This window comes from Myotis yumanensis, unplaced genomic scaffold (genome assembly GCF_028538775.1).
Source record: "Myotis yumanensis isolate MYYU_CA2020_CCGP unplaced genomic scaffold, mMyoYum1.0.hap1 SCAF_3, whole genome shotgun sequence".
Lineage (NCBI taxonomy): Eukaryota > Metazoa > Chordata > Mammalia > Chiroptera > Vespertilionidae > Myotis > Myotis yumanensis.
In genome coordinates, this window is record NW_027223754.1 from 119330645 (window position 1) to 119358009 (window position 27365).

The 27365-nt window shown below is 40.9% G+C and overlaps 2 protein-coding genes across 8 annotated transcripts in view; one reads left to right on the top strand and one right to left on the bottom strand.

Moving 5' to 3' along the window:
• The window catches only part of CACNA1C (calcium voltage-gated channel subunit alpha1 C), a 691490-nt gene that overhangs the window by 650277 nt on the left and 13848 nt on the right, over positions 1 to 27365 (bottom strand). The gene's annotated exons all lie outside the window — the stretch shown is intronic.
• DCP1B (decapping mRNA 1B) overlaps positions 12804 to 27365 on the top strand; it is a 53826-nt gene continuing 39264 nt past the window's right edge. The window contains exons 1-3 of one of the 7 annotated variants that reach the window (XM_070409474.1): positions 12804 to 13011; positions 17253 to 17293; positions 21590 to 21717. In XM_070409474.1, coding sequence (XP_070265575.1) covers positions 12862 to 13011; positions 17253 to 17293; positions 21590 to 21717 — 319 coding nt within the window. In that variant the 5' untranslated portion in view covers positions 12804 to 12861. Of the gene's footprint in view, positions 13012 to 13104; positions 13955 to 17252; positions 17294 to 21589; positions 21718 to 25878; positions 25948 to 27365 lie in introns of those variants that run through there. The other 6 variants (XM_070409472.1, XM_070409473.1, XM_070409475.1 and 3 more) reach the window with 6 other exon arrangements.

The following is a 27365-nucleotide window of genomic DNA, read 5'->3' on the forward strand; positions in this document are numbered from 1 at the left end:
AGGCCCTGATCGCCCGTTTGGGGCCAGGCCCCTGCGCTGGGACAGGAAACCGGGGGTGGGTAGTGGCAGACACGGCCCCTTTCCCAGGGGGGCTGAGGGCCAGCTCCCTCCTTGGGGCCAGCAGCCAACCTCCCAGATCCCTCCTTTTATCCCTCCCCCAATCGGCCTGCCACCCACCCACCATGGTGTCGGTTGGCCCTTCCCCCTGGCCAGCAGGTTCTGATCGCCCAATCGGGGCTGGGCCCTGGGCTGGGATGGGGAACCGAGGGTGGGTGGCAGCAGACGCAGGCTGTGAGGGAAGGAGAAGGCGGGGGAGCGGGGTGGTGGGGAACCTGATCAGCCCTGGTCACCGGCCAGGCCTAGGGACCCAACCTGTGCATGAATGTTGTGCACCAGGCCTCTAGTCAAATATATAATGGTATTTTGGTTACTCAGATTGTGTGGAGGACTAGAAACTGTTCTTAGAACTTTTTTCCCCAAACCTATTATCATAAATACATGCTACAATAATTTGTTTTAGTGTATCTCCTGTATTCAACTTTAAGGTCCTGGAAGTCAGGGTCTGTATTTAATATTTCTGTTATATATATATTTTTTTTTTTAATATTTATTTATTTTTTTTTTATTTTTTTTATTGCTTAAAGCATTACAAAGGGTATTATATATGTGTCCTTTTTTTTCCCCACCCTTGACAATACCCCGGCTTCCCCTACCCCCCAGTGTCTTATGTTCATCGGTTATGCTCATATGCATGCATACAAGTCCTTCAGTTGATCTCTTACCCCGCTCCCTCCTGCCCCCCAACCCTCCCCGGCCTTCCCGCTGCAGTTTGACAATCTGTGTGAGGCAGCTCTGCCTCTGTAACGATTATTGTTCAAAAGTTTATAATGGTCTCTATTATCCATGAATGAGTGAGATCATGTGGTATTTTTCCTTCATTGACTGGCTTATTTCACTTAGCATAATGCTCTCCAGCTCCATCCATGCCGTTGCAAATTGTAAGAGCTCCTTCTTTCTTACAGCAGCATAGTATTCCATCGTGTAGATGTACCACAGTTTTCTAATCCATTCATCTACTGATGGGCACTTAGGCTGTTTCCAGATCTTTGTATTTAATATTTCTGTTATATTGATAACTACAGGCCCGGTGCACATCCCTCAGCCTGCCCTGTGCCCTCTTGCAATCCGGGACCCCTCAGGGGATGTCGGACTGCCAAGGGATGGCCGGGCACCGCGCCGCTCCCACTCATCCTGGCCCCTCCGCACCTGCTGCCGCCACCACTCGGTAGCACTGCCGCGGGGGCAGGAAAGGCTTGTGCAGCTGCAGCTGTGCTTGCCAGCCATGAGCCCGGCATCTGGTGGCCGTCACCTGAGTGGCACTCCCACTATGGAAGCACAGTGACCACCAGGGGGCAGCTCCTGAGTTGAGCATCTGCCCCCTGGTGGTCAGTGCGCATCATAGTGACCAGTCAAATGGTTGACTGGTCAAACAGTCAACTGGTCGTTGAGGGTTTTATATCTATACTAGAGGCCCAGCGCATGAAATCGTTTGCAGTTAGGGTCCCTATGCCAAGCTGCGATCAGGGCCAGTCCTCCAACCCGCAACACTCCATGCCACCGCCCCACGATGCTTCTCTGCTTTGGTAGCCCCCACCCTGCAATGCTCCTCTGCCCCTGCCACCCCAAGCTCACAGCCACCCCCCACCTCTCCGCTACGCTCTGCACTTGCCACCACCGCCCCAGGACACTCCTCCACCTCCGTCACCCCTGCCCCACAATGTTCCTCTGCCTCCACTGCCCCATGCTCACAGCCACCCCCCACAAAACTCCACGCCACCACCACCCCCCAACGCTCTTCTGCCTCCGCCGCCAGCTCCCCATGATGCTCCACACTTGCTGCCGCTGCCCCGCAATGCTGGGCTCACGGCTGGCAAGGTCAGCGCTGATGGTGGTGCTGGTATCCAGCCTCAAGGACTCCCACCGCTTAGCCAGAACTTGCTGTAAGGCACATACCCCATAAGCCTACAGGTACAATCTCCGGGGAACGAATGAATCACGGACACTCAGAGTAATGGGGACAAGCCTGATATCACCGCCCTGAATGCTATTGAACAGGGCTCCTGGAACTCTGCCTCAGGCATCGAGATCAAATCTCATCCCTTACCGATTGCCCCAGAGCTACAGAGGAAGACAGCAATATAATAGTGGCCACAAGGTGGCGACTGAAAATCGGGGTAAAAGTCAGAGAGATGGATCTGAAGGGTGGGGGCGTGGGCGAGAGAGCACCCCCGGCCCTCCAAGATCCCCAACTTTGTATTGTTCACCTCAAAGCATCTCTTATCTGGCTCCAACCAGTGGAAAGCGTTCAGCATGGCCCAAGGTGTCCACTAGGGACCTCCTGGCTGGCAAGGCACAACCCTAGCCGCAGAAGGGACATTTGGAAATATTTTCTCAGGAAGCTGCAGGGAGGAAGACAGACTCCCCATGCAACTTCCCAGCGGCTCACGGGTTGTGGAAACTCCCTGGGCACGCAAGCACAGGCTCCCAATGTCCTTTCAATGTGCATGAATCTGTGCACCGGACCACTAGTATATAGGTATTTAGTAGTACTTGGCACCTAATAGGCATCCAGCAAATGTTTGTCAAGTAAAATAACAAATGAATGAACAAATAAATAAATGAAGTATATCAAACAGGACACTGAACTAGAGTGAAGTTTAAGAGGCCTTAAAAATAAGAAATCGTTTTTCTTATTAAAGAAACAAGGTCATTCCTTTCTTTCTTTTTTTTACAAAGGGAATCACTTTAAAGGACAAAGCATCACATTTTTCTACTGAACTGATCACCGTAGACCTTAAAAGTGATCATGGTGGGAAGAGCATTGCCTAGAAACCGGGAGACCCAAAGTTCAGTCCTTTTGTGCCATTACCAAAAACAATCTCCATAATTGTTTCTATGAAATGCTTGATATGTTTCAGGTGCTTAACTTTATTCTCTTATTTAATACTCAGCAACACTCCTACAATGTAGATATCATTAGTAACCTAATTTCATAGAAATGAAAATTAAGGTTTACACAGGATAATTACATTGCCCAAGTCCCCACACTAGCTGAGCCAGATTCAAGCCCAGTAAGCTTGTCTTTGGCACAGAGGCTGCCTGTCCCCCATCCTGGCTGCAGTTTGAATCACTTTGAGGAGACTTACCAGGGCCCATCCTCAGAGTCTGACTAACTCTGGTCATTGGTGCTTCTTGAACACTTCCCAGCCCTTGTAATATGCATCCAGGGTCGACGGCTCCCACTTCAGGCTCTTTCTACTCTCAGCTGATGTGTCCTCACAAAAGCCACTTCTCTAGCTTCGTTTTCTTCCACTAAGGTGGCTGAAACCAATTATCCTGGTGATAATTTGAGTTTGAATCTTGAGGAATGCATCCCTGCCCCATCTCCACTCCCAACACCGTGAAGAGGGTCTCACTAGTGAGTACACCTACCTGCTCTTTCAGTCCCAGGGAAAGGGACAGAGGGCACAGACGAGTCCACTGACTGGTAACTAACCCTGTCATAGACTGACATGGTTTCCTCTGCTTGCCTTAGTGACAGGTGTGAAAATATAGAAAGCCCAGCCTGTCCTTTTAGGAAGGGAACCCCAATGAGCAGGATAAGAGAGAGCTGAGCTGGTAGAACCTACTGGTGGTTCAAGGACATATTAGTCATGTAGGTAAATACCTGGGCCAAGACCTGGTAGTTCCCAAGGAGGAAAGGATTGCCCTTCGGGGGGGGGGGGGGGGGGGGCGGGGGTCTGTCTTAGCCCGCTATGCTCCAAGGTCAATGGGGATCAAAGTGGCTTTAGGATGATGCCGAGGGACAAGTCTCTAGCTCCTCTCTAAGACCAAAAGTTCAAACCACCCAAGAGAAGTCTTTTGGTCTAAAAATGATCAGGGCCAAGTCTCTAACTCTTAGGGCCATTCCACCCTGGTCTAGGCACAAATGTGGGATATACTGTGCCTTTATTTTTATTATATTTGGCTACTCATTTAAAGAAACTAACGCCTCTCTTGTGTCTCTGCCATGTGCTCAATAGCATCCCAAACTTTTCACATAGCACCAACCCCACTGCTGAAATCCCTGTTTCTGTGTCCATTTCTCCAGTTAGACTGTCAGCCGCAGGTGGGCATGGCATGCCTGTCTTGTTCACTGCAGTGTCCTCAGCTCCTAGCGCCTGTCTGTTCTTAAGAGCTTCATACATATTCACTGAGTGAACAAATGATTAAATGTTTATCTGACAAGTGAACACGGCAACACTTGCTACCTACTTCCCAGAGAAGTAGTGAGACATGAGCTGCTCTGTGTAAGGCAAGACACCCCTGGTCTAGGCTGCACATGGCTTCTTTGAGTTAAATAAAGGTGTTTGCTTTTCCAACAGTTTCCTGTTTTCTTATAAAGCCCATATAATTCTTACACTTAATAATTCTTAATTACAAAGCCAAACTATGGCTTCAGTGTTTGCAGTTGCTTAAAAATATATTGATATAAAAGCCACCAGAGGCAGCAGCCCTGTGCCGACCTGAGCAGGGCTGGCTGGAGTCACAGTCATTGCTCCTAGGAGTCTCATAACAGCAATAAAGGTCAAAGCCCTGTTTTCAGCAGGAAATGTAGAAAACACCTGCCCTTTCACCTTCACGTTACCACACAGAAAACAAAAGCAACATTATCAGCGGCTTCGAACACAGAGGAAGCAGAGCCTCTCTGGACGCTCAGATGCTGGTGGTTTTAAAGCCTCAGGTCTTATGATTACATCAAACCATTTAAAGTGTTTGTTTCAAAAAGCTCTTTCAGCAATACTCGCAATAGTCACAAAAATCAATGTTATTATCCCCTTGTTACAGATAAGGAAAATTGGTATGGTTTCTACATGACTTCCTCTATAACCACAGAAATGGGTGAAAACCTAGGGATATTGCGTGGCAATCCACAGGGCTGGTCCCACTGCCAACCTGCCTGACCTCTGGAGACAGTCGGTGCAGACCCTGAAAATGTTACATTCCTGTGTAGGTCTGTAATTGCATTTTTAAATATTTTGCTCCCCATTCCAAGGTGCTCAAGGACATAACACAAATCAGTTAGGGGCTTGGCAATGGGGACAATGTGAAAAATTAAGGATCACCACCAAATAATGGGGAGCCATAATTTTGTACTTAGCATTGCATATGAGTGCCTTTATAAACTACAAAGTACTCACTTTTGTTCTGGAAGTAAGTGTAACTCTCCTGTCCAGGACACAGATCATGCTGTTCTCAAGAGCAGCGGTCAATGACTAAACATTCAGGGAGCCCTATTTTTGTACCAAGCACTTTACATTCTAAGCACTGCACATGCATCACATTGTTTAGTTCTCACAACAACCCCAAGAGGTAGACAGTATCATTGTCCCTATTTTGTAGATAAACTGAGTTTTACAGAACTCTCCCCCACCCCAAGGTTACACAGTTGGGAGGAGATGGGGCCAAGATTTAGACCTGTGTCTCCTTGACTCCAAAGCTCACAGTCTTAATCATCTATATATATAAAAGCCTAAGTGACCGATCGACCGAACAACCAAACGACCGAACGACTGGAATGACCAGAACAACTGGTCGCTAAGACATGCACTGACCACCAGGGGGCAGACCCTCAATGCAGGAGCTGCCCCCTTGTGGTCAGTGCACTCCCACAGTGGGAGTGCTGCTCAGCTGGCCAACCCGTCCCAGAGGCCCACCAGCCCAATGGCAGCCACTCACTCCCTCAGTAGTCCCTTGGGTTCACTCTCCGAGAACGGGACAGGCACCAATGGACCAGCACCACCGGCATGATCCTGACAGTGCTGCTGGCCTCCTGGAAGTTGGCCTCAGGCACCGCGGCCTCTTCCCCTCCCTAGATGCTCCGCAAGGAAGAAACAATATAAAAGTGGCCACCACTTGGCTCCTGACAACCAGCACAAATGTCAGTGGGATGGATCCGGATCCCAGGCCAGCAAGGGCATCCCACTGCCCAGCCCCACCCCCACTTCCCTGGGGACCCCACTCATATCCCCACTCATGGGCCTCTAGCATACTATATTGTCTCCAAAAAAGGAAGACATTATGTAACTCTGGCTAGATTCAATTCCCTGTAGTTTAGGGATATTAAAGGAATCCCATGTCCCAGAAAAATCAGTTATCTAAAGTTACTCAGAAACATTTCTGGTCATTAAGGTATCTCCTAAGCCATAGGCCAAAAATATAAGGGACTTAAATGATACTAGAGTAGAAATACAGGTCAAATCCATTTACAGAGGATCTCAAGAGAGTGTCCAAGCTCTTAGCGAGTCCTGGAACTTTATTATATTAAATGCTAGAGGCCCAGTGCATGAAATTCCTGCATGGGTAGGGTCCCTAGGCCTGGCTGGCAATCAGGGTCAATTGGGGCCGTCTAACTGCTGGCCTTCCTTTGTTCCATGCCGCCCCCTGGTGGTCAGTGCACATCATAGTGAGCAATTGAACTCCCAGTCTCCTGGTCAAACTCCCAGGGGGACAATTTGCATATTAGGCTTTTATATAGGTAGGTAGGTAGATAGATAGATAGATAGATAGATAGATAGATAGATAGATTGCCTTCACCAACTGCTAGAGGACCCACTGATCCTCCTTCACATTCTCCAAATTCTGGTACTTGTCAATACATCACAGTTTAACTTTTGATTTTATATTTATCTTTTATTGTTCATCATATTTTCATGCCTGCTAAACTTTGTCTCCTCAACAAGATTTTTAATTCCCAAGACTACAAAGTAAGCTTCAGACTTTGTCCCCTTTCCAATCTATTGTGTGCTTACCATGTGCACAAGCTGGGTGCCTACTGAGCATGTAGAAGGTCCCCAATATAAATTATTTATTGACTTGTTTAAATAATATAGACTGGGGGTCAGCAAACTTTTCCTGTAAAGAACAAGATACTAAACATTTTAGGTTTTGCAGGTCATCTGGTTTCTGTTGCAGCTACTCAACTCTGCTGTTGTAGGGTGAAAGCAACCATAGACCATACATAATAAGTGTGACTGTGCCCTCATAAACTTCATTTACAAATCAGAAGAGGTCCTGATTTGGCCTGTGGTCTGTCGTTTGCCAGTACAATAGAGCCTACTTATGATAGACTTGGGGACTAGGTTGGGAAATGTCAAATCTTAGCATTATGACAGCAGATTCTGTATCTTCCTTCAGGACTCTTGCCCATGGAGTCCTACCTCCTGACCAAGCCAAATCACACCTTGGACTGAAGTTTAGTTCAGCACAGTATTTTACAGTTCATTTTCCTCTGGGGCTTCATATATCAGTTTAAATTCTTTTTACTAATTTACAATGAGAGAGAAAGAGAGAGAGAGAGAGAGAGAGAGAGAGAGAGAGAGAGATTTTTTCCATTTATTTTTGCATTAATGGGTTGATTCTTGTTTGTGCCCTGACTGTGGATTGAACCTGCAACCTTGGCATATGAGGATGACGCTCTAACCAACTGAGCTACTGGGTCAGGGCTTCATAAATCAGATTAAAAGGGTAAAAATCAGCCGAAGCCGGTTTGGCTCAGTGGATAGAGCGTCGGCCTGCGGACTCAAGGGTCCCAGGTTCGATTCCGGTCAAGGGCATGTACCTGGGTTGCGGGCACATCCCCAGTAGGAGATGTGCAGGAGGCAGCTGATCGATGTTTCTCTCTCATCGATGTTTCTAACTCTCTATCCCTCTCTCTTCCTCTCTGTAAAAAATCAATAAAATATATTTTTTAAAAAAAGGATAAAAATCAATCACAAAGTAAAGAGTTGTCATGGTAAGTTGTAACAATAATAAGCAATTAGAAAATTATTCAAAGTATTCCACCCAGGAGTCTCTGACACTTTTTCAGACTGCTTTTCTATAGATTGCCACTTAAAATATCCTAGATGATTTGAAATATGCATTTCACCTGAATTAAAAATCTGCAGAGAGCTGATCATCCCTAGCAGAAGGCCACCTAAAGGGTGGCAAAAATAGACATTTGTCCTCCCAAAGTGAGTGCTTTGCTCTGACAATGAAAGAACTCAACAAATGAAAAAAAGGACAAAAAATCCTTTCTCTTAATCAAACTATTCAACCCTCAGTTTTGATATAATATTAAAATGTCCTTAAGGGACTGCTACCTTGACCTCATTTTAATGCACATTAAACAGATTGTTCATTATTCTTTCTGGGCTGATCTACGTGTTTGTCAAGAGAGCTGCATTTGACCTGAATAGAGATGGTTCAACAGATTGCCACAAAATTTGAAATTGGGAAGCACCCTTCTAATTCAGTCCCTTTATTCTACAGAGAAGTGAAGTGACTTCAAAACAATAATCATAAAGCCATCCCTATATGACCTTAGTGCTCCTACCGTGAACCAGCCAGCTCCGCACACCTCTCACTGATGTAAGGGGCAACAGATTCCCTGATCTAAGGGGCAATCTACTAACAACCCCAAACCTCTGCTTGGCCCCAGGACAAAAACTCTTTTATATGCAATCAGCCATATTAAATAACAACTTCCTCATCTACGTGACACAGAGCTGCCTTGTTTTCAGAGATATGGCGGACACCGACTGCACAACTTCCACTGTTCCTTCCACAGTGCACTCATAAACTAGGAAGATTGTCTCCTGCTGTCTCAACTCACCTTTCCCCACCCTGCTCTCCCTCTTTAGTAACCAGGCGCTGATATTAGTGACCACAGCCAAGTATTTGCATTTTAAGTTTACTGTGACATTAAGGCACTTCCTCGTGTCTTAGCATGTTTGGGGCATTGGGAAGCAACTAAAAAGATGTTGTTATTATAGAGATCCTCGAGGCCCACCTGACCCCTGCCAATGACAGTCAAATGAAGAGATGTTATGGGGCTGGCAGAGAAAGGTAAAGAGAGAGAAAAGAGAATGTGCACGGATGACATCCCTACTCCAAAGAGCTCTGATCATCCAGGCCCTCTCCTGGTCAGATTAACAGAGGTTTAGCCCAGGCAGCTGCTGGACCTAGATTGAAAAGTTCTGACCCTTTTCATAGTGTCTAGTGAAGGCTCACTCAATAGGCCTCTTCCTCCCCCACATCTGCCCCTTCTCGATTTGCTCCAAGTCTCTCTGATGATTATTACAAATCTTAACCCCTTTGCAATCTTAAGAAACACAGAGCTCTATATCCTATATTATTTCTCCCTCTGATTGTGAAGTTTCTGATGAATATGTGTTAGCTCACATCTTCTATCTTATAAAAATATTGACAATGAACTGCTTTGGGAATGAATGTGTTCCTTGTCATTTATACAGAACTTTGTTGAGATGATTTGAACTTTGGCTAAGTAATTGCGCACGAAGGGTCCCTTCTGGACTTCTTGTTAGAAATAATGATATTCTTTAAAAAAGAATAGCTTTTTTCATTTGCAGAACATTTAACAGATTGCAAATTATTTTTCAGGTACATTTTCTCACTTGATCTCATTTACCCTGTGAAATTGGTAGGGCAGATATTATGATCCCCATGTTGCAGGTGAGGTCATCCCTTGAAAGTCACATAGATAAAAAGAGGTTAACTTGTTTCGCTTCCCAGGGGGTGACCTTTCCACTGTGCTCTGCTGCTTAAAAAAGAAATGAACCCTGCATTGAAAACAACTGATAACACACAGATTCAAGCTGTTTTCCTCCACTGAGAGGAAGAGGGCATTAATTCTTCACTTTTGTCTGTCGTTAGTGTGAAATTCCTAGCAAAAAGGGCAATTCATACAGGCAGCACAGGTCATTTTAGAATCACAAACTCTTAGGGGGCTTACAGGAAGCTCCTCTCCCCCCTGCACTCCAACACATTCTAATCTAGGACAAATGCGAAACACAGTAATGAAAAGAGTACTAATAGAGTAGACTGTGTATTTATGTTTTTAGATTATTATGCCATAAAGTCAGCTTATATTTTTATACAAATATTCATATGTGGCTATAAACATCCTTGTTCTTACAATTACCTTGATTGATTATATGGTGAATTTTATCTTGGTCTTTGCAGTGGTATAAAAATCCCAGACCCGGGCATATATTTTCTTTATCATACTACAAACTTGTTTTAAATTTTGATATACAACTTTATAATACCAAGTGTTAGCAGCAATTTTTATCTCATAATGACAATTATAAAATAATCATAAAACCCAAAGTTACCAATATTTATTCAAAGTATCATGAGAAGGCTTCTGGAAACACAGTAGAATTATGCCAGCACTGTGGAAGTCAATGGAAGCTGAAGTTATAAGGATTAAGAGAGGATTTGCCTATTTTAAATGGTCTTTTACTGATAAGGGCCTACAATGTAGTATATTTGAATAAGTGATGATGACCTGATTTTACAAACATGGATTATTCAAGTAGAAAGTAGACAGAAGTCTGTCTTCATCCTAGAAATTTAGAACTTTAAGAATTTGGGGGGGAAATGGTTAAAAAGAGAACAAAGCTATGCATTTTTTCTATGTGTGATTTTTAATCTTCAAGGCTTTCTCTTTACAATATGAAAAGGTGTATGTGTGTTTAAATATGTCTTTATTGATTTCAGAGAGGAATGGAGAGGGAAAGAGATAGAAACATCAATGATGAGAGAGAGTCATTGATTGGTTGCCTCCTGCACGTCCCCTACTGGGGATCAAGCCCACTACCCAGGCATGTGCCCTTGACCAGAATCGAACCTGGGACCCTTCAGTCCACAGGCTGATGCTCTATCCACTGAGGCAAACCAGCTAGGGCTACAATATCGAAAGTTTTTTTAAAAAAACTTCCCATTCTTTCCTATCTTTCTTAGAATGTGAACTCAAAAGATCAAGACCTGCTATTGTCTGTTCTTGTATTGTTGTTGTTGTTAATCCTCACCCGAGGACACTTTTTAAATTTACTTTTCAGAGAGAGGGAGAGAGAGAGAAAATTAATGTGGGAGAGACACATCAAATGGTTGGTTCCTGCAAGAGCCCTGACTGGGCAGGGGATTGAACCTGCAACCCAGGATGTGCCCTTAATGGGTAGTGAATTCTTGATCCTTCCTAGCATGCGAGAGGACACTCTAAGCATCCAGCCACACCAGCCAGGGTGCTATTGTATGTTCTTTTATCCCAACTTGAATTTCTATAAATCATGAGATTTTTTAAAATGCCGACATTTAATGAGTAAAAAATTCAACTAATTCATGGTTTCATTCAATAGGATAAGCATTTACTAAGTTTTCATTCAGCACAAGGCATTGGACCAACTGCTAGGGAGACAGCGAGGGAGTACTGATGCTCCCTGAAATGATTAGAAGGTAGATCTTGCCCAAAGGCCCCAAGCCTCAAAGATTCACGCCTTTACAAAAGAAATGTTAAAGGCTTATTGAAAATTTAAAAAAAAAAAAAAGGTACATTCTGTGATGCATATACCAGAGTGACAAATGTTTACCTTTCTCCCACGGTTTAAAGAGCAAATTCTTCATCACAGACTTTCCAGTGCCCACTGACTTCATCGGAAAAGACTTTTAAGTACCGAGAAGCTGTCAAGCTCATTCATGGCCATGGATATATGTTTTCTAAACTTATAATTCTCACTTGAAGGCTCAAAAATTACCATTGACAACAATAATTGCCCCTTGTTTTCCTGGAACTAGCAAGTACATGGTTATTTTTGAAAAAAACGTCTGTCAAATACCTGTCTGAATAACCATAGTTTGTCCATCGTTCTTTCAAGTCAAAAGCATGTTCAATGAAAATAAAAGTAAAAACACTAATTCAGCCTGCAATTCAAGCATGGAAGTGTTTTACTGGAGATAAATGTGGCACTTTGGTATTCAGCACACATGCTTTTTGCATACTTCCTATTTTTTCCACACAGAATTTAAAAAATGTACCAAAGGGTTGAACTTGAATAAATTTAATAATGTTTACCATATATATTATTAACTATATTCCCTGTGCTGTACATTACATCCCCATGACTTGTTTTTATTGTTGACACTCTTACAGAAGTCCCCCATTTCTCCTCTCTTTGCCCCCTCTACACCCAGCCCCCGCCCCACTCCAGGCCTTCACCACATTGTTGTCTGTGAATTTATGCATATAAATTCTTTAGCTAATCTCTTCCAGTCCCCCTCCCCACCCCCCCTCCCCTCTGAGATCATTTTTATTGCTTTATCAAGACCTCTTTCAAGTGACACTGGCTTTCACAGTTTGGTGCCTCTGCCTGATTCACGATGAGACAGACACCTGCACTTGTACCCACCATTTTTGCACCGTTGGTGCAAATGTCAATACAGAGAAAGAGTCAAATAAGTCTTAGCATTGTCATCAAAACGACTTTGACTTGGCAAACCCCTTGAAAGGGTCTCGGGAACCTCCAGGGGGCTCTGGGCCACACTAAAAACTGGGTGTTTGAGCAGACAGAAATCACAATTCTTTCTCTTCGTTTATTTAATGCTTGAGGCTTATTTATTGTTGTAGGTTTGAACACTGAGCGCCAAACGAAAGACAAGCCAAGGCGCTGAACCCATCCAAGAGATACATTCCATCGTGAGCAGCTCAAAGGCTCACTTAAGGAAGAAAACAGTTCTTGGCGGGGAGGTGGGGGGGGGGGGGGGGGCGGTGTCAGAACGCTGGCCCAGGCTTCTTGCAGTTGCCAGTGGCAACGATCGGCGGCGGAGGGAGCGCGGCCATCGATTAGTCGCGCCTCGCGGCTGGAGGGAGCCCTCCCGGAACCGGGTGCCGAGCGGGTGGCGGGAGCTCGCCGGTTCCGCGCTCCATTGGAGTGGCTGCCGCGGGCTCGGGCTCGGGCTGCGGACGGGCAGGGAGGGAAGATGGCGGCGGTAGCGGCGCGCGGCCCGGTGGGCAAGGGGCGCGACATCAGCCTGGCGGCCCTGCAGCGCCACGACCCCTACATCAACCGCATCGTAGACGTGGCCAGCCAGGTGGCTCTGTACACCTTCGGCCATCGGGCCAACGAGTGGGTGCGTGCGCACGCGGCGGGCAGTGCAGGCTGGCGGGGCGGGGACGGGGCGGGCTCGATCCCTCTACCGGGAGGGGACGCGACGCCCCGGAGGATGGAGGCGGACGCTGGTGGCTCGCGGGCTGCAGGCTGAAGTTGGGGGGGTTTGTGCCCAGGGGCCCCGGGGCTTGGGGGAGAGGGAGGCCGATCTGTGAAAAGATCTGAAACTGGGCAAGACTTACATGCAAATACCTGCCACCCGCGCGCCGGGAGGCCCGACGGACGGGGACGCCGCCCTGAGGACCGGGGGGAGAGAGGGCCGGGTGCCCCGAGGCCGGAGACCGTGCCGCGGCGGAGGCGGCGCGGGAGCCGCGACGGGAAAGGCGGCTGCAGAGGCGGCGGGAGGAGGCGAGTGCGGGGAGAGCTGCGGTGCGGGCACTTCAGTCTCCGCGGGACCGAGAGGACCGAACCTGAGAGCGGGAGACATCTGAAATGGCGAACTCGGGGACTGGACTCCGCCAAGGAAAGAGCAGACATCGGGGAATAGAAGACTACGTGGGCCTGGGTCCCACATAGGAGGAGGCAGACTGTGTCGGAAAGATTGTTACTCCACCGCGCATCAAGACCAGCAATGTGTTATTTGAGTCCATTTGGGAGCCGCAGTACTCCTGTCAAGCAAGAACCCCGATAAAGAGCAATAGAATGAAAGGCAGTTTTTCTCACAATTAGAATTGGGTAGGAGCATAAGACATCCGAGCCCTCCAGCGGGTTACCAGTGGATTTCGAATGTAGAGAGATGGATTTTTTCCCCCTCTTTTCCTCCTGGTGATTTTTGTCCAAATAATATTCATTTGTCAATTATATCACTATCCATCCATTACTTTCAAATAAGTTACAAAACAGTATGAAGCATTGAGCCTGGATGAATGGATTTCAGATTTGTAAAAAATGTATTCTCCAAGAAGGTATCAAAAATTTAAGCAATAAAACATCCATATTGAACAAATTCATATATTCTTAAACACATTCACCTGAAAATCACTAACAAAAATAAAAAAGTAAAAAGTTAAGTCTTAAAATGAGAGAGAAGAGCAGTTTTGCCCTGAATTCTTAACTAAGGAATGTTATTGAAATGGGCTTAGGGCTGCTTTCCAAATAGCCAAGACTAATAATAATAATAATAATAAATAAAGCATAGGAGCTCTTTAATATTGTTTTGTAATAGGAAATATATCACTTGTTCAGAAAATTCTGCCACCTGGGTCTTTATATAAAGGACATTGAGCAACGTAGTGGACAGTTTCATCAATGGCAACTTAAAAAATGCCAGAGGCATAATGTCATAATTCTGTCAACTTACAAAACATATTCTACACCTGGCTATTACACTGCTCTACAGAAAAATGCCAGAGGCATAATGTCATAATTCTATCAAGGTAATTCTACAGTACAGATAAGGATCAGGCATGCATAGTTCAGTAAACTGACTTGACACCAGGATTAGAGTCTGGAAAATCCTGAAACATAGAGGAGATCATTCCTCTTGAGTAACAATTGTTTCCTAGAGGCTTTTGAGACAAATACCTGTTAAAAAGAGTTACAGAGGTTTACTAGATACCCAGTGAGACCCTTATACTAAAGCTCCTGAAAAGGCAGAAGAGTCACAATGTATTTACAAGATTGTTTTCCTGCTTCCTGGACTTGTTACCTTCAGACAGGCCATAATTCATTCAGTAAAAGGTCATTCTTTCAAAGTACTAATCTTCAAGGCTGTGTTAGCCAGAAAAAAAAGAGACCCAGTTTAGCTGCAGAACAGTTGCTAGGAGTAAACAAATTATCACCATTGTCTCCATATCCCATCACTCAGGCCTTTTGGATGGGAGCCTTTTGAATACAAACCTAATAAACATGTAAAGAACATTCTTGAAAATGGAGGAGAAAGCATATGCAAGAAGAATGTGGTGTGTAAAGGAAGGGAGTTCTTATTACACTGAAAATAGATGAAGAATGAACTGGCATTCAGAGCAGGAAGAAGTAGGAAGGAAGAGGGAACAGAAGTGAGCTGCTTTAAGGAAGAATTAAGAAAGATATGTAATGACTGAAATGGAAATTTTAGAACTGGACCTACTTCCTACCATTAGGGAAGACTACTCCCCCCAAATACCTGTGTGTGGAGGAATATAACCCTGGTATTTCTCTCAGCCCTGAGAGCAGCAGTTCTTAAGGAGTTGATTTGACAGTGTCTGGAGAAAATTTTTGGCTGTCTTACTGAGAGTGAGGTGTTAGTGTCATCAAGAGGGTAGAGGCCAGCAATGCTGCTCAATAGCCTACACACGTGCTGAGCTTGAGAAACTGCCTTAGTGACTAGTGTCCTATTTTTTCTAGCTCGTAAGGTTTTCTGACTTCTGTGTTATCCCAATTTCTGGATATGAGGCCCAAGCATTTGATATTTGTTGATATTTTAGGCGATTTTGATGCTACATACATGACTGAGAAAGACAGGGTAAATAGAGACCTACTTTTTCATTTTAACAAAATAATCAGTAAGACACAGATTGCTTTGAGTTGTTTCAAAGGAGTCAAATAGTGTGCTGATTCCCAATAATTTGTAAACTAACACTTCTATTCCACTGTATTATTTCAAATTTTGAACTGCTTAAGTTTTAGCACTTGTTGAATTATTTTTATAATAAATAATAATATTAAATCATTAAATTGTTACTAAGTAATTTACTCTTGATAGCTATTTGCTCTTAAAAATCATTTTGATATCATTTGGACCATAGTGGATTTTGTTTTCATGACTCCTAATACAGTTCTGTGGACAGAGATTGTTATTGAATTAAGGCAGTGGTTCTCACATAGCATCATCAGAATCACCTGAAAGGCTTAATAAAAGAGACTGCTGGCATCAGCCCGAGTTTCTGATTCTATAGGTCTGGGGAGGGACCCAAGTATTTGCATTTGTAACAAATTCTCAGGTGATGCTGCTGCTGCTGATGTGGGGACCCACTGAACTAAATTTTGAGACCCACTGAACTACAGTGAAATTTCTTGAGCTTGTGAAAGGACCATGCTTCCAATTTTTTTGTGTGTGCCTTTCAGAAATTATCATTTGAACATTATACCTTTATTCTTAAAGAGTGTGGTTTTCACAAAAATTACAGAGCACTTGCACTTTAAATGATTTTGGTAATGGATATTAATAATAAAATACTGAGGTTAAATAGAATGCCGAAATTGAGCCATGTAAATAGCAAATGTACATTTAAAATTTTTAATTATAATAGTCCAATTATTAGTTAAACAAATGGGTACTTAAATATTTTTATCAGGGGATGAGATCCTGCCTTTGTTGAAATAGAAAAGAGCCTTTCTGAATGAACTAAAATGATATCATTTTAACTTTATCACTTCTCCCAGTTTTTCTTAGGCAGATTTCTTGAGTCCTAGTTTGGTAATGTTTCTAACATAATTTCAAAAATCAAAACTTGACTCTGGCCCAGCCAGCGAGGCTCACTGTCAACCTATGAACCAGGAAGTCACAGTTCAATTCTGGTCAGGACACATGCCTGGGTTGCAGGCTTGATCCTCAGTGAGGGGCATGTAGCGAGCAGCCAATCAGTGATTCTCTCTCATCATTGATGTTTCTATCTCTCTCCCTCTCCCTTCCTCTCTGAAATCAATAACATATTTAAAAACAAACAAACATGACTCTATTCCACACCCAGTAGGGCATTGAAAACTATGGCATTGTTGCTGTCTTCTATGTAGTTGTCAAAGTAGAATCATTGGCAGTTCATCTGCCCTCCTAGTAGAGCAAGAGAAAATGAACCCAGAAAACAAAGAGAAGGGTAATGAGATGCATTCATCAGTGATTCCTGCAGCTTGCCATATAACCTGTTCAGAGGGCAGAGGAAAGGCAACACACTTCTTATAACTTCTTTCTAATGAGATCCATGGAGCACTTTTATTGCTTCAGCTATCCCTGCATTTGGTAAAGGAAGATAATGATGGTTTATTTTGCAAGAGAAAAATTACTGCTTCCTGCTGCTTCCTCAGCAGAGCTACAGTCAGGCAGAGATCCTGCTTTTCTCCTTTCCTGGAGAAAAACCTCTTAAATTAGATGTTGCTTAGATTTGGTCCCACTTGAAACTGGGTAGAATTCCTGTTCTGTAAGAAGTTTATGTTCTTTAACCTCTGTGAATGTTTACTGTTAATGAAGAGAATCTACATATTTTGCTGTTTGTTTTTATGTTCTAGGAGAAGACCGATGTGGAAGGAACCTTATTTGTTTACACAAGGTAAGAGTACTTTTAGAAAGGAAATGACAGCCATTCTTTAATTGTAGTTTTATTTCAAAGACAAGTAAAAGAACTGAACCATAGTTTGAAGTTTTTAGTTGACACAAGGGAATACTGAATAATGTCACCTGGGATAGTGTGACATTATTTCAGAATAAAATTTTAGAATATAATTTAAATTTTTAGTATAGATGAACTTAAATCTTTATGTTTTCTAAAAGTAGTATTAAATGTTTATTCTTTAGTTCAAACAAATGGTACAAAGTTCTCGAATATAATACATTAGCAAACAGAAGTACACTATTAAGAATATTAGATTATTTAATCAATATTTAGAACGGGTCCAAATATTTATCTTTTCAGTTTTTATTTTTTAATTACAGTTTACATTCATTGTTATTTTGTATTAGTTTCAGATGTTCAGCATAGTGGTTAGATAATCATATGCTTTGCAAAGTGTTCCCCCCAATATTTCTAGTACCCAACAGGCACCATACATTGTTGTTACAGTATTATTGACTATATTCCCTATGCTGTTCTTTATACCCCTATGACTATTTTGTAACTACCAATTTGTACTTACTAATCCCTTCACCTTTTTCACCCAGTCCCCCAACCTCCCTCCCTTCTGGCAACCATCTGTCAGTTCTCTGTATCTATGAGTCTTCCTATTTTGTTTGTTCATTTATATTGTTCTTTAGATTCCAAATATAAGTGAAATTATATAGTATTTGTCTAAATATTTCACACCCAATAGGGTTTTATTGATGTCTCCCCTACCACCCTTGACTATTTAGAGAAGCATGATCCAAAACTAAAGATGTCTGAGTCCTCCATTATTTAGTTAATAGAATATGTTTCAGGATAGATTTAATACACTCTTTATTTTGATTGTGAATAAATTTAATAAGTTCATGTTATTAATAATTTATATCAAATATTGACAGTGGAAGGGAGGGGAGTAAAGAGAGAGAGAGAGAAACATCGATGTGAGAGAGACACATCCTTGCCTCCCGCACTCGCCCAACTGGGGTGGGGATCAAACCTGCAACCAAGGTATGAACCCTTGACCAGGAATTGAGCCTGCGACCCTTTGGTGCTCAGGCTGACACTCTAACCACCGAGCACACCAGTCAGGACTGTATTTTGTCTCAATAGCTGAACCTTTAATTCATATAAAGTGCCATAAAGTCCATCACCATTAATGAGGGTGCAAAGGTAAATACAAAGGCCTACTACTAATTCTTTCAGGGCTAACAGTTTCATTGGGGACACAGAAAATATACACATACAAGTATATATTTTTTACACATGCACTCACATTTAAAGATAAGCAATAATGTAGCTAGATTACCCTAAGTGCCAGTTGATAGGTTATAAGCAATGAATGGGCTGCTCAGGTTGTAGAAGGCTTTATGGAGTGGTGAGTCCTGAGTCAGCCTCACGAATAAAGATAGAACTTAACTTGTTTAGAGGAGAAAGGGAAGGGCAGTCTCAACAGCAAGAATGGCATAAGCAGAGGCATGAAACCTATAGTGATAAAGGGACAGTAAGGAAAATGACTCTGGTGCAGAGTTTACATTGGCTTATATTAGTTAGAAGTTAACAGTAAGGGTAAAGCAATTTTGCTGGCTTGGAATTTCAGACTAAGGATTTTGAAATTTATTTTCTTAGCAGTATGTAGCCATTGAAGGTTTATGAACAGAGGAGTAATAGAATTACAACCAAATGTGCGAGGAAAGTCAGTGTGTCAGCATTATGCGGATGCATCGGTTCTAGAATAAACTGGAGCAGGACATTGAGAAGATAATTGTGGTGGAGATGAGATGATGAGAGTGTGGACCAGAGGGATGGAAGTTGAAATGGAGAGGATTTATTGAAATAATGCATGTATAGAGGGAATGGTGATATTTAAAAAATAACATTAAGATTTTGGAATGGAAGACTGAGAGAATGACAATTATTGGTAGACTGGAAAAATAGATCAAGAATCTGGTTTGAGGAAAAAATTTAATTTTCTTTTGAAATAATGATTTTGAAGTGATAGCAGGGCATTCAGATAGAGATGTCCAGCCGCTCAAGTGGGATCAGGGCTGGAATACAGAGTTTGGAGTCATCTGCATTAATTTGGTCACTAAAACTATGAGAGAAAATAGGTTCTTTGAGGGAGAAAGTGGAAACTGAGGAAAACTAATGGTTGGGTTTAGAGCCAGCAGGATACAGAGAAGAGTCAGCCATAAAGGTAAAAGCAGAGTTAGAACAATACAAAGAGGCCAGTTGTGGGCATAGCCAGGAACAGTGTGAGTCTGTGTGTAGGTGGAAGCAGAAGTGGGAGTGGGAAGAAAGGCCTGGATGGCCAAGGCCATCCGAACAGGTAAGGAGGAGGTTAGTTTATTCAGTTTCAGAAAAACGGTGGGAGTGCTCAAGAGCCGTTGGCTATATTAGTTTACATTGTGTTCCAAAACATTCCAAAAGCATGGGAGCACACCACCAAGTGAGCTTGTTCAGGAAAGACTACTCTTGAGAATTCTGAAGAATGAAAAGAAAAGCAAGTGGTTAAACTTTACTGTGCCAAGCACACAATATGCATTCTCATTTATTTCTGAAAATATTTTACTTCTGAAAAGAAGTAAAACAAAATATATTAATATGCATTGATGGTTTTATTTTGGGAATTTTTAGTAGGGTTATTTTTTTTAGTGTACCCAAACCAAATGTAGGGTTGTTATTATAAGCACTTCTTAATTTGCTTTGAGTTCTTAGTGGATCTGTCAGTTAAAGAAAATATTAAATTGAGAAACAAATCCTTCCTTATATCTTTATATCTTAATCTCTTCCTCAAATATAACTCCTCATTAACAGGAGTCCCTTTTCCCTGCTGTCTTCCCCAAGATCCCCCCAACCTCCAATGCCAGATTCTGGGATGCTGAGGTCTTTCCTCTGCAGAGGATGACAGGAAGCTTGTAAAGATCAAAAGGGAGTTTTGGGTACAGGTGATGGAGCTGCCAGTGATATCTTTTGCTCTGTATCCATACTGAGAGGTTAATGAAATCCTTGAAGAGTCAAATCTGTTTATGTGTAAAAATACCTAATCCTATTTAAAAAATTTTTTGTCTTCTTTTTCTCTCATGTCTTCTTTTTTTAATAGAGTTCACAGAGAACCACTGGTGATTTCTGAACTTAACACTTCTAAAAGACTCTGTCAGAGATCTTTAGAAGTCAATTTTCATTCTTCCTCAGAATTTAAGTTGAAATGATTATCATGATTATGTCTGGTTTTGATTATATGCCTAATACCACTTTACCTCTCTGTAAAATGAATTAGACAAGGATTGGCTTCCATCAATTTTAAAATTGGAGGGCTCAAAAGGAAATGCTATAAGTGGTAATGTAGCTGTATTTTACTTCTTTATCAGTATTAAATCAGATATCAAGTTTATATCAAACTAAGACATAAATACCTTGTTGCTCATAACACTTCTGTGGGTTTGTTACCCTGGCGCCCTAGTTTAAAGTAAGTAAATAAATTCTGCTTTCACTTTCAGTTTGTAAGCATGTGGGGTTTCATTTGTCACAGAAGCTGCGTAGTTGAATTGCTATATGGCTGTCACCCAAGGGTAGATAAATGCAAATGTAGTTATTAGATTTTATACTCTGTATAATTTGGGGTTTTTCTGCCTGGCAGAGAGTAGGCACTAAAGGTTTATTAAATAAAAATAAAAAGTCACTAGCAGCCACATTTTTATGGAGAAAAACTTTATAATAGTTTATCTGTAAAGCTATTTGCTTTAAAGAAAAGATCGCTTTGTACATTAAATTATATAAACTTTTAATTATACTGTATTTCCTCACCAGTTTATTGACCAGAGTTGCATCATTTCTTTAAAAAGTTTCACAGCTTTTAATTTCAGACCAACACTAAGATTTTCTGTGAAAATTTTCTTTATGTAATTGTGACATACACTCTATATTAACTATCATGTAATTACCATCTCCTCCTTAAAGGAATTTATAATCTAGGTAGGGAAACAAGATATATATAGTTAAATAAATAGAATTTGATTTTACCAAAGGATTGGTAATGAGAGTCATGCTGCATGTGTTACATAAATTAATACATTAGTGCTATTAGCTACTAGTAAAGAATCATTGCTTTACATGTGTACAGTCTGCTTGCACAAAGCTGTATAGACTTACAAAAAGGTCAAAGGCACATTCAGAATGTAGTTATACTAAAAATATACTATACTGAACAACATGTCTTTTGATGTCCTCCCCATCCCTTGTGATTCTTAGGTCTGCTTCTCCAAAGTATGGGTTCACCATTATGAATAGGCTGAGCATGGAAAATAGGACAGAACCCATTACTAAAGACCTGGATTTCCAGCTCCAGGACCCTTTCCTTCTCTACAGAAATGCCAGATGTGAGTTTTTCTTAATGAATGGGTAGTTTTATTTCGGCAGTTTTTCCAAGTATTTAAAATTGTACAGTGTATGTCATTGGGCTTGTGTTTAGTGTCAGTGATTCTAGAGGTCAGGATTGGTTAGCTTGGGAAATGCATGCCCACTTTCTTCCTTGGGAAAGTTTACATGAAAACAGTATGACGATATGATGTAAGTATTCAAACCCTGTCTTCTGCAATGAGACCACTCTGCAGTGTGAACCCATTGGAGATTCTAAGCTTGATCAGTGCTGGGTGAGGAGTTTTTGGTCAGGAGACTACAGAGAGGCACATAGGTAGTGCTGTAGGACATAGAATGAATGATTCGGCTGGTGGAACTTTTTTATGTGTGAGCCTTCTGATATTATGTTTGGGGGAGAGGACTAATACAGTGGGGCCTTGACTTATGAGTTTAATTTGTTCCGTGACGGAGCTCGTAACTCAAATTACTCGTATGTCAAATCAGTTGTGAACGAGTGAGACACGTGATGCTGGGCTGATGTTGTGGCATTCACTGTGACGTTCGCTGTGCCAACTAGCGGTGGGGTATCTGAAGCTGGCTCGTAACCCGAATTTTAGCTCGCAACTCAAAGCAAAAAATCGGCCAAGAGATGGCTCGTATCTCGAAAAACTCGTTAGTCAGGACACTCGTAAGTCAAGGCCCCACTGTATTCTAGAATTGCTATCTTTTGAATATATAGCAAAGTCCAAAGAATTTTAGTCATTAAGAATTTCATAAGACTTTGTAATGTTGAAATCTTAGGTAACTATGTGGTCCTTGTCAGATTTGAAATGAGGTAGAAATTGCCTACCCAATATTCTGCTTATTTTACTCATGTGTCTTATCTGACCACTTGTGTTGGACTATTGGACAGCCCAGAGAAATATTGATGGAAAATATATACACTGCAAGAGCATCTATGTGTGTTTGTGCATGCACATGCTCTGTGCTTGTGGGTAACTTTCAGAAAGACCTTGCAGTTAAATATTTTTCATTCATTTTCCACCCTGCTCTTTGAGCTCAATATATAAGAATTTGCCTACTATATACTATTCAGTGTAATCTTAATAAGAAATTCAATACAAGTGATATTTGATGTTGTAACTCCAATGAATTGTTTTGAAATAAATATCCTTTTACTGCTATATTTACTTGTAATTATGTATGTATAATTAAGTTATTATGATAGGTGGTCATCCTATTATTTAGAGAATATGAGTAAATTTTCATTAGAAAAAAATGAAAGCTATTAATGACTTACTAATGATAGGTCCTGTGAGTGAAAAATTTAGTAAAATAGATAAATATTTTGTTTCCTATTTCTATTTCTTTGCTGGAAGGTATAGTTCCATCAGTTGTTAGCTTGTAGTTTGAGTTGTTTGTGTAGTAACATCAGGTTTTATTTTCCTTTTTGAGATTATTAGATTCTATGTCAAATAACATATAATTTAAATCCTAATAAAATATCCATATAAATAAATATAAAATAAATGAATATTAGTGACTTATAGTAATCATTTCGGTAGCTCTTACTTTGTATAAATACTTAGTCTAGTTAGTACAGATACTATTTTAAGTTCTTATTATAATATTACGTATCACATATTATGTACAAAAATATAAGAATCAACCACTCTTTAATGTGGTTGATTTTAAAATTGACTTTCGTAAGTCCCAGAGGATTTATCTGATAGGTAATACTATTTGAATCTAATAAATATATATTAAGCCTCACCTTGTTCCAGGCCAATGCTAATATGGTAGTCTAACTGCATGTGGCTGTTGAATACTTGAAATGTGGCTTAGTCTGAATAGAGCAGCGCTATGAGTGTAAAATACACATTGATTTTCAAAGACAATACAAAAAAATGTAAAAAAAAATCTCAATTTTATACTGATTTAACTGTTGAAATGATAATACTTTAAATATGTTGAGGTAAATAAAATGTTATTGAAATTGATTTCACCTGCTTTTTTTTAAATTTAAAATTACATATGTGGTTCACCTTACATTTCTATGGAATGGCAATGTCCTAATTATTTTTATTTCTTTTACTATATTTTATAATCATAACTTTATAGGGTAGACATTTTCACTGCCATTTTGCAGATAAGCAAACTGAGGTTCAGTGAGGTGACAGACCTGACAGATATTCACAGATTCTAATTTCTCATAACTTTTTCTTAGAAATACTAATGTTTTTGTTTTATAAAAATGAGAAACTGAGGTTAAAGAACTTAAGTAATTTATCATGGCCCATGACTATTTGAAGATGGAAACAGCATTGACCTGAGAAAGCCTAACTTTAAAAGCCCGGGCCCACCCAGCCAGTGTGGCTCAGTGCTGGAGTATTGACCCATGTACCAGGAGGTTGCTGGTTTTATTCCCAGTCAGGGCACATGCCTGGACTGGGGCGTTGATCCTCAGTAGGGGGTGTATGAAGCAGCCAATCAATGTTTCTCTTTCATTGATGTTTCTCTATCTCTCCCTTCTCCATCTCCCTTCTTTTTTCTCTAAAAATCAATAAAAATAAAAAACAAACAAACAAAATAAGCCCAGGCCCAAGCAGTGAAAAAGTACTAACACATGAATGATGTATTTGAGCAAGGTTTACTTCTCACAAAATACTTAATCTTTTTATTATACACTCCAATGTTGAAAAAGCAAGTTTCTTTTATAAAAAGTTGAGTATCTATTTTATCCCAGTTATTAGAGAGGAGACTATCAAATAAAAACAAATGTAACAAAAAGCTGAATTTGACCATTTCTTTCATATTATTCCTTTTAGTAACCTTTTACTATGTTTTCCATTTCATATCTAAGTAAGATTTTGGTATATGGAGATACATTTTAGAAATGTATTTTCCCAAATATCCTATCTAATAAAAGGCCAATATGCAAATCAACCGAACAGCGGAATGACCAGTCGCTATGATGCACACTGACCACCAGGGGGCAGATGCTCAATGCCGTGAGCTGCTCAGCCAGAAGCTGGCCTCACGGCTGGCGAGTGCAGCGGTGGTGGTGGGAGCTTCTCCTGCCTCCACAGCTGTCAGACATCTCTCGAGGGTTCCCGGACTGCGAGAGGGCACAGGCTGGGCTGAGGGACACCCTTTTCCCCCACCCCCCAGTGCATGAATTTCATGCACCGGGCCTCTAGTATAATAATATTTAAGATAAGTTACAGACAGCAATGACAGGTAGATTTCAGAGCTAGGCCAACAGCTTGAATATATCATTGTCTATGCTAAGAAGTTCTTTTGAGCTGCTTGATTTCATTGAAGACATAAGCCTGGAGCTTAGAGCAAATTATAAAAGGCAAAAATCAAGATATTTAGGATCAAAGCTGTTTTAGAAAATTCCTCAGCTTTAAAGTGAATTTATTTGGGTAGTTTTGTATTAAAAAAGAAATACAGTTTAAATTCTTTGTTGATATTTGTAGGATCTGGGGAAAGTTGCTAAATAATGGGAAATGGTACACTGAATGAAAGTGAGAGTTACTAACAGTTCTTATCTTTCAAATAAGCCATGGCCTAGAAGTTCCCTTTTAAAGTGATTGGTGGTATTTTAGTTATAGACAGCAGATTGAACACATTCCTGAAACTATAGAAATGACAGTAAATGGGAAAAAGATATAAACCTACAAGGGTGTTGGATGCATTTCATGAAAAAGATTGAGTAAACAAGGGAGAAGAAGACATGCTATGATAGCTTTATTGTTCATAATTATTAACTTGTCTCCTTGCAGAAGATCATATCTCTGTTCTGTTGTTGTCAGACTTGATTATATGCTTTCGTTCCCCCCCAACTCCTCCACCCACAGACCCCTCCAGAAGGATATTATATGGTCACCTGTTGAACTCAAATGTGAATAAATTGCTTTGACCAATGAATTGTGGGTAAGAGTGATATATGTCACTTATGAGCACATACTTTAAGAACTAGTTCATGATTCATCATGTCTCTTTTCCTTCTGCTATGATGACTAACAGTATTCTAGGCAGAGGCTGCTCTGTCAGCCTGAAATGAAAATAGCATGGTACAGAGGTAAAAGCAATCCATGATCAACATGTAATATGTATGAGAAATAAACCTTTGTCATTGTAAGCCATTGAGATTGTGGGGTTGTTTGTTACTGCAGCATAACTTGGGCTACTGTGACTGATGCACAAGCCATCGAAGAAAAAAGGGATCCAAACACAGAATGGAGGTAAAGGAATTCTGAGAACTATGATAAGAGGAATCCCATAACGACTCCTATGCGATTAAACTAAAGATCATTCAGCCTAAAAGTAAAAGGATAGAAGGCTTCAGGATGGGTATCCAAGGAAAAATTTATAACTGATAGTATGAATCTATTGAAACATTTACAGTTCCTTTTAAAGAAAGTTTGATGATAGAGGAACATTGAAAACTGAGGGGGTGGGAGGAACAGTAACAAAATGAAGCAATTCTTAATTCCTGGGAAAACAAAATATTGTATAAAAAAGGAAATATAATCATAGTATACCATATGGCTCTGCAGATCATAATACTTAATTAAATTATAAGCACTGAATGTGAAATTGTATTATACTAGAAGGATGTGTGTTTGTGAGAGTGTGTATATTGTCAGAGAACTAAATCCTGAATAGATTTTAAAAATCAAGAAGAAGTATATGCATGCTATATAGTAAAAGAGATTTAAATGTCAGAAGAAAAGTTGGATGAGAAATAAATGGAGAGCAGAAACAACCGTTATGGGTAGAATTAAGATTGTTTTGGAGGAACAGTAATTATGAATGTAATGGCTAGAGAAGAGTTCTCTGTTTTTGTAAACTGTATAGTTTTTGACTTTTAAAATTATGTGTGTGTATTATTTTGATAATGACAAAAATTAAAAATATAATTGGATATCAATGCATTCATAAAAGCAATGTTTTAATTGGTGGTTAGATTTTTAAGTCAACTCATAAGAGCCTTTCTAGCCCATTGTATACCTACCTAAAAGTAGCACACTAACATAATGATGTACCTATGAAATATACTGGTAGCACTAGTGTGTATAGCATTATTTCTATAGGAAAATTCATTCAAGAGTAAAACTTGTAGATCCCCAAAAGTATAACATCCTTAGCAGCAGGGCAGAGGACTTCTAGTGCCCATTTATAGTAACAGGTCATTTATAAAGCTAGATGTTCCTATAAATTATATGTTAGCACATGGTCATAGTAAAGTAAACTTTGAAGCCTTCACAGTCTGTTGCTAAGCCTTGGTTCTGTATTGGTTCTGCAGTTCTGTATTGCTCTCCTCTTTATTCCCACCTCCATTCTGGTTCAGGCTTTCATTACATATTACTTGGGGCATTTCACAACTCCTCATAATAAAAAGACATTAAGCTTCTGACACCAGCCAAGATAGAGAAAGTTCACTATAACATATCTATCCCACTGGTTATAACTAAAAGTTCTAGGCAGAATACACCCTTCCCCCAAGAAAAATCCTAATTGAGGATTCTGAAAATAAGCAATAACAGGCATATTGGGAAGAGAAGTAAAAACCTGAAGAACAACCAGTATGGTGGTGAGTTTCCTGATTTTATTCTTTACTTCTTTATCTCCTGGCTTTGACTCAAGAGTGGGTCAAGTC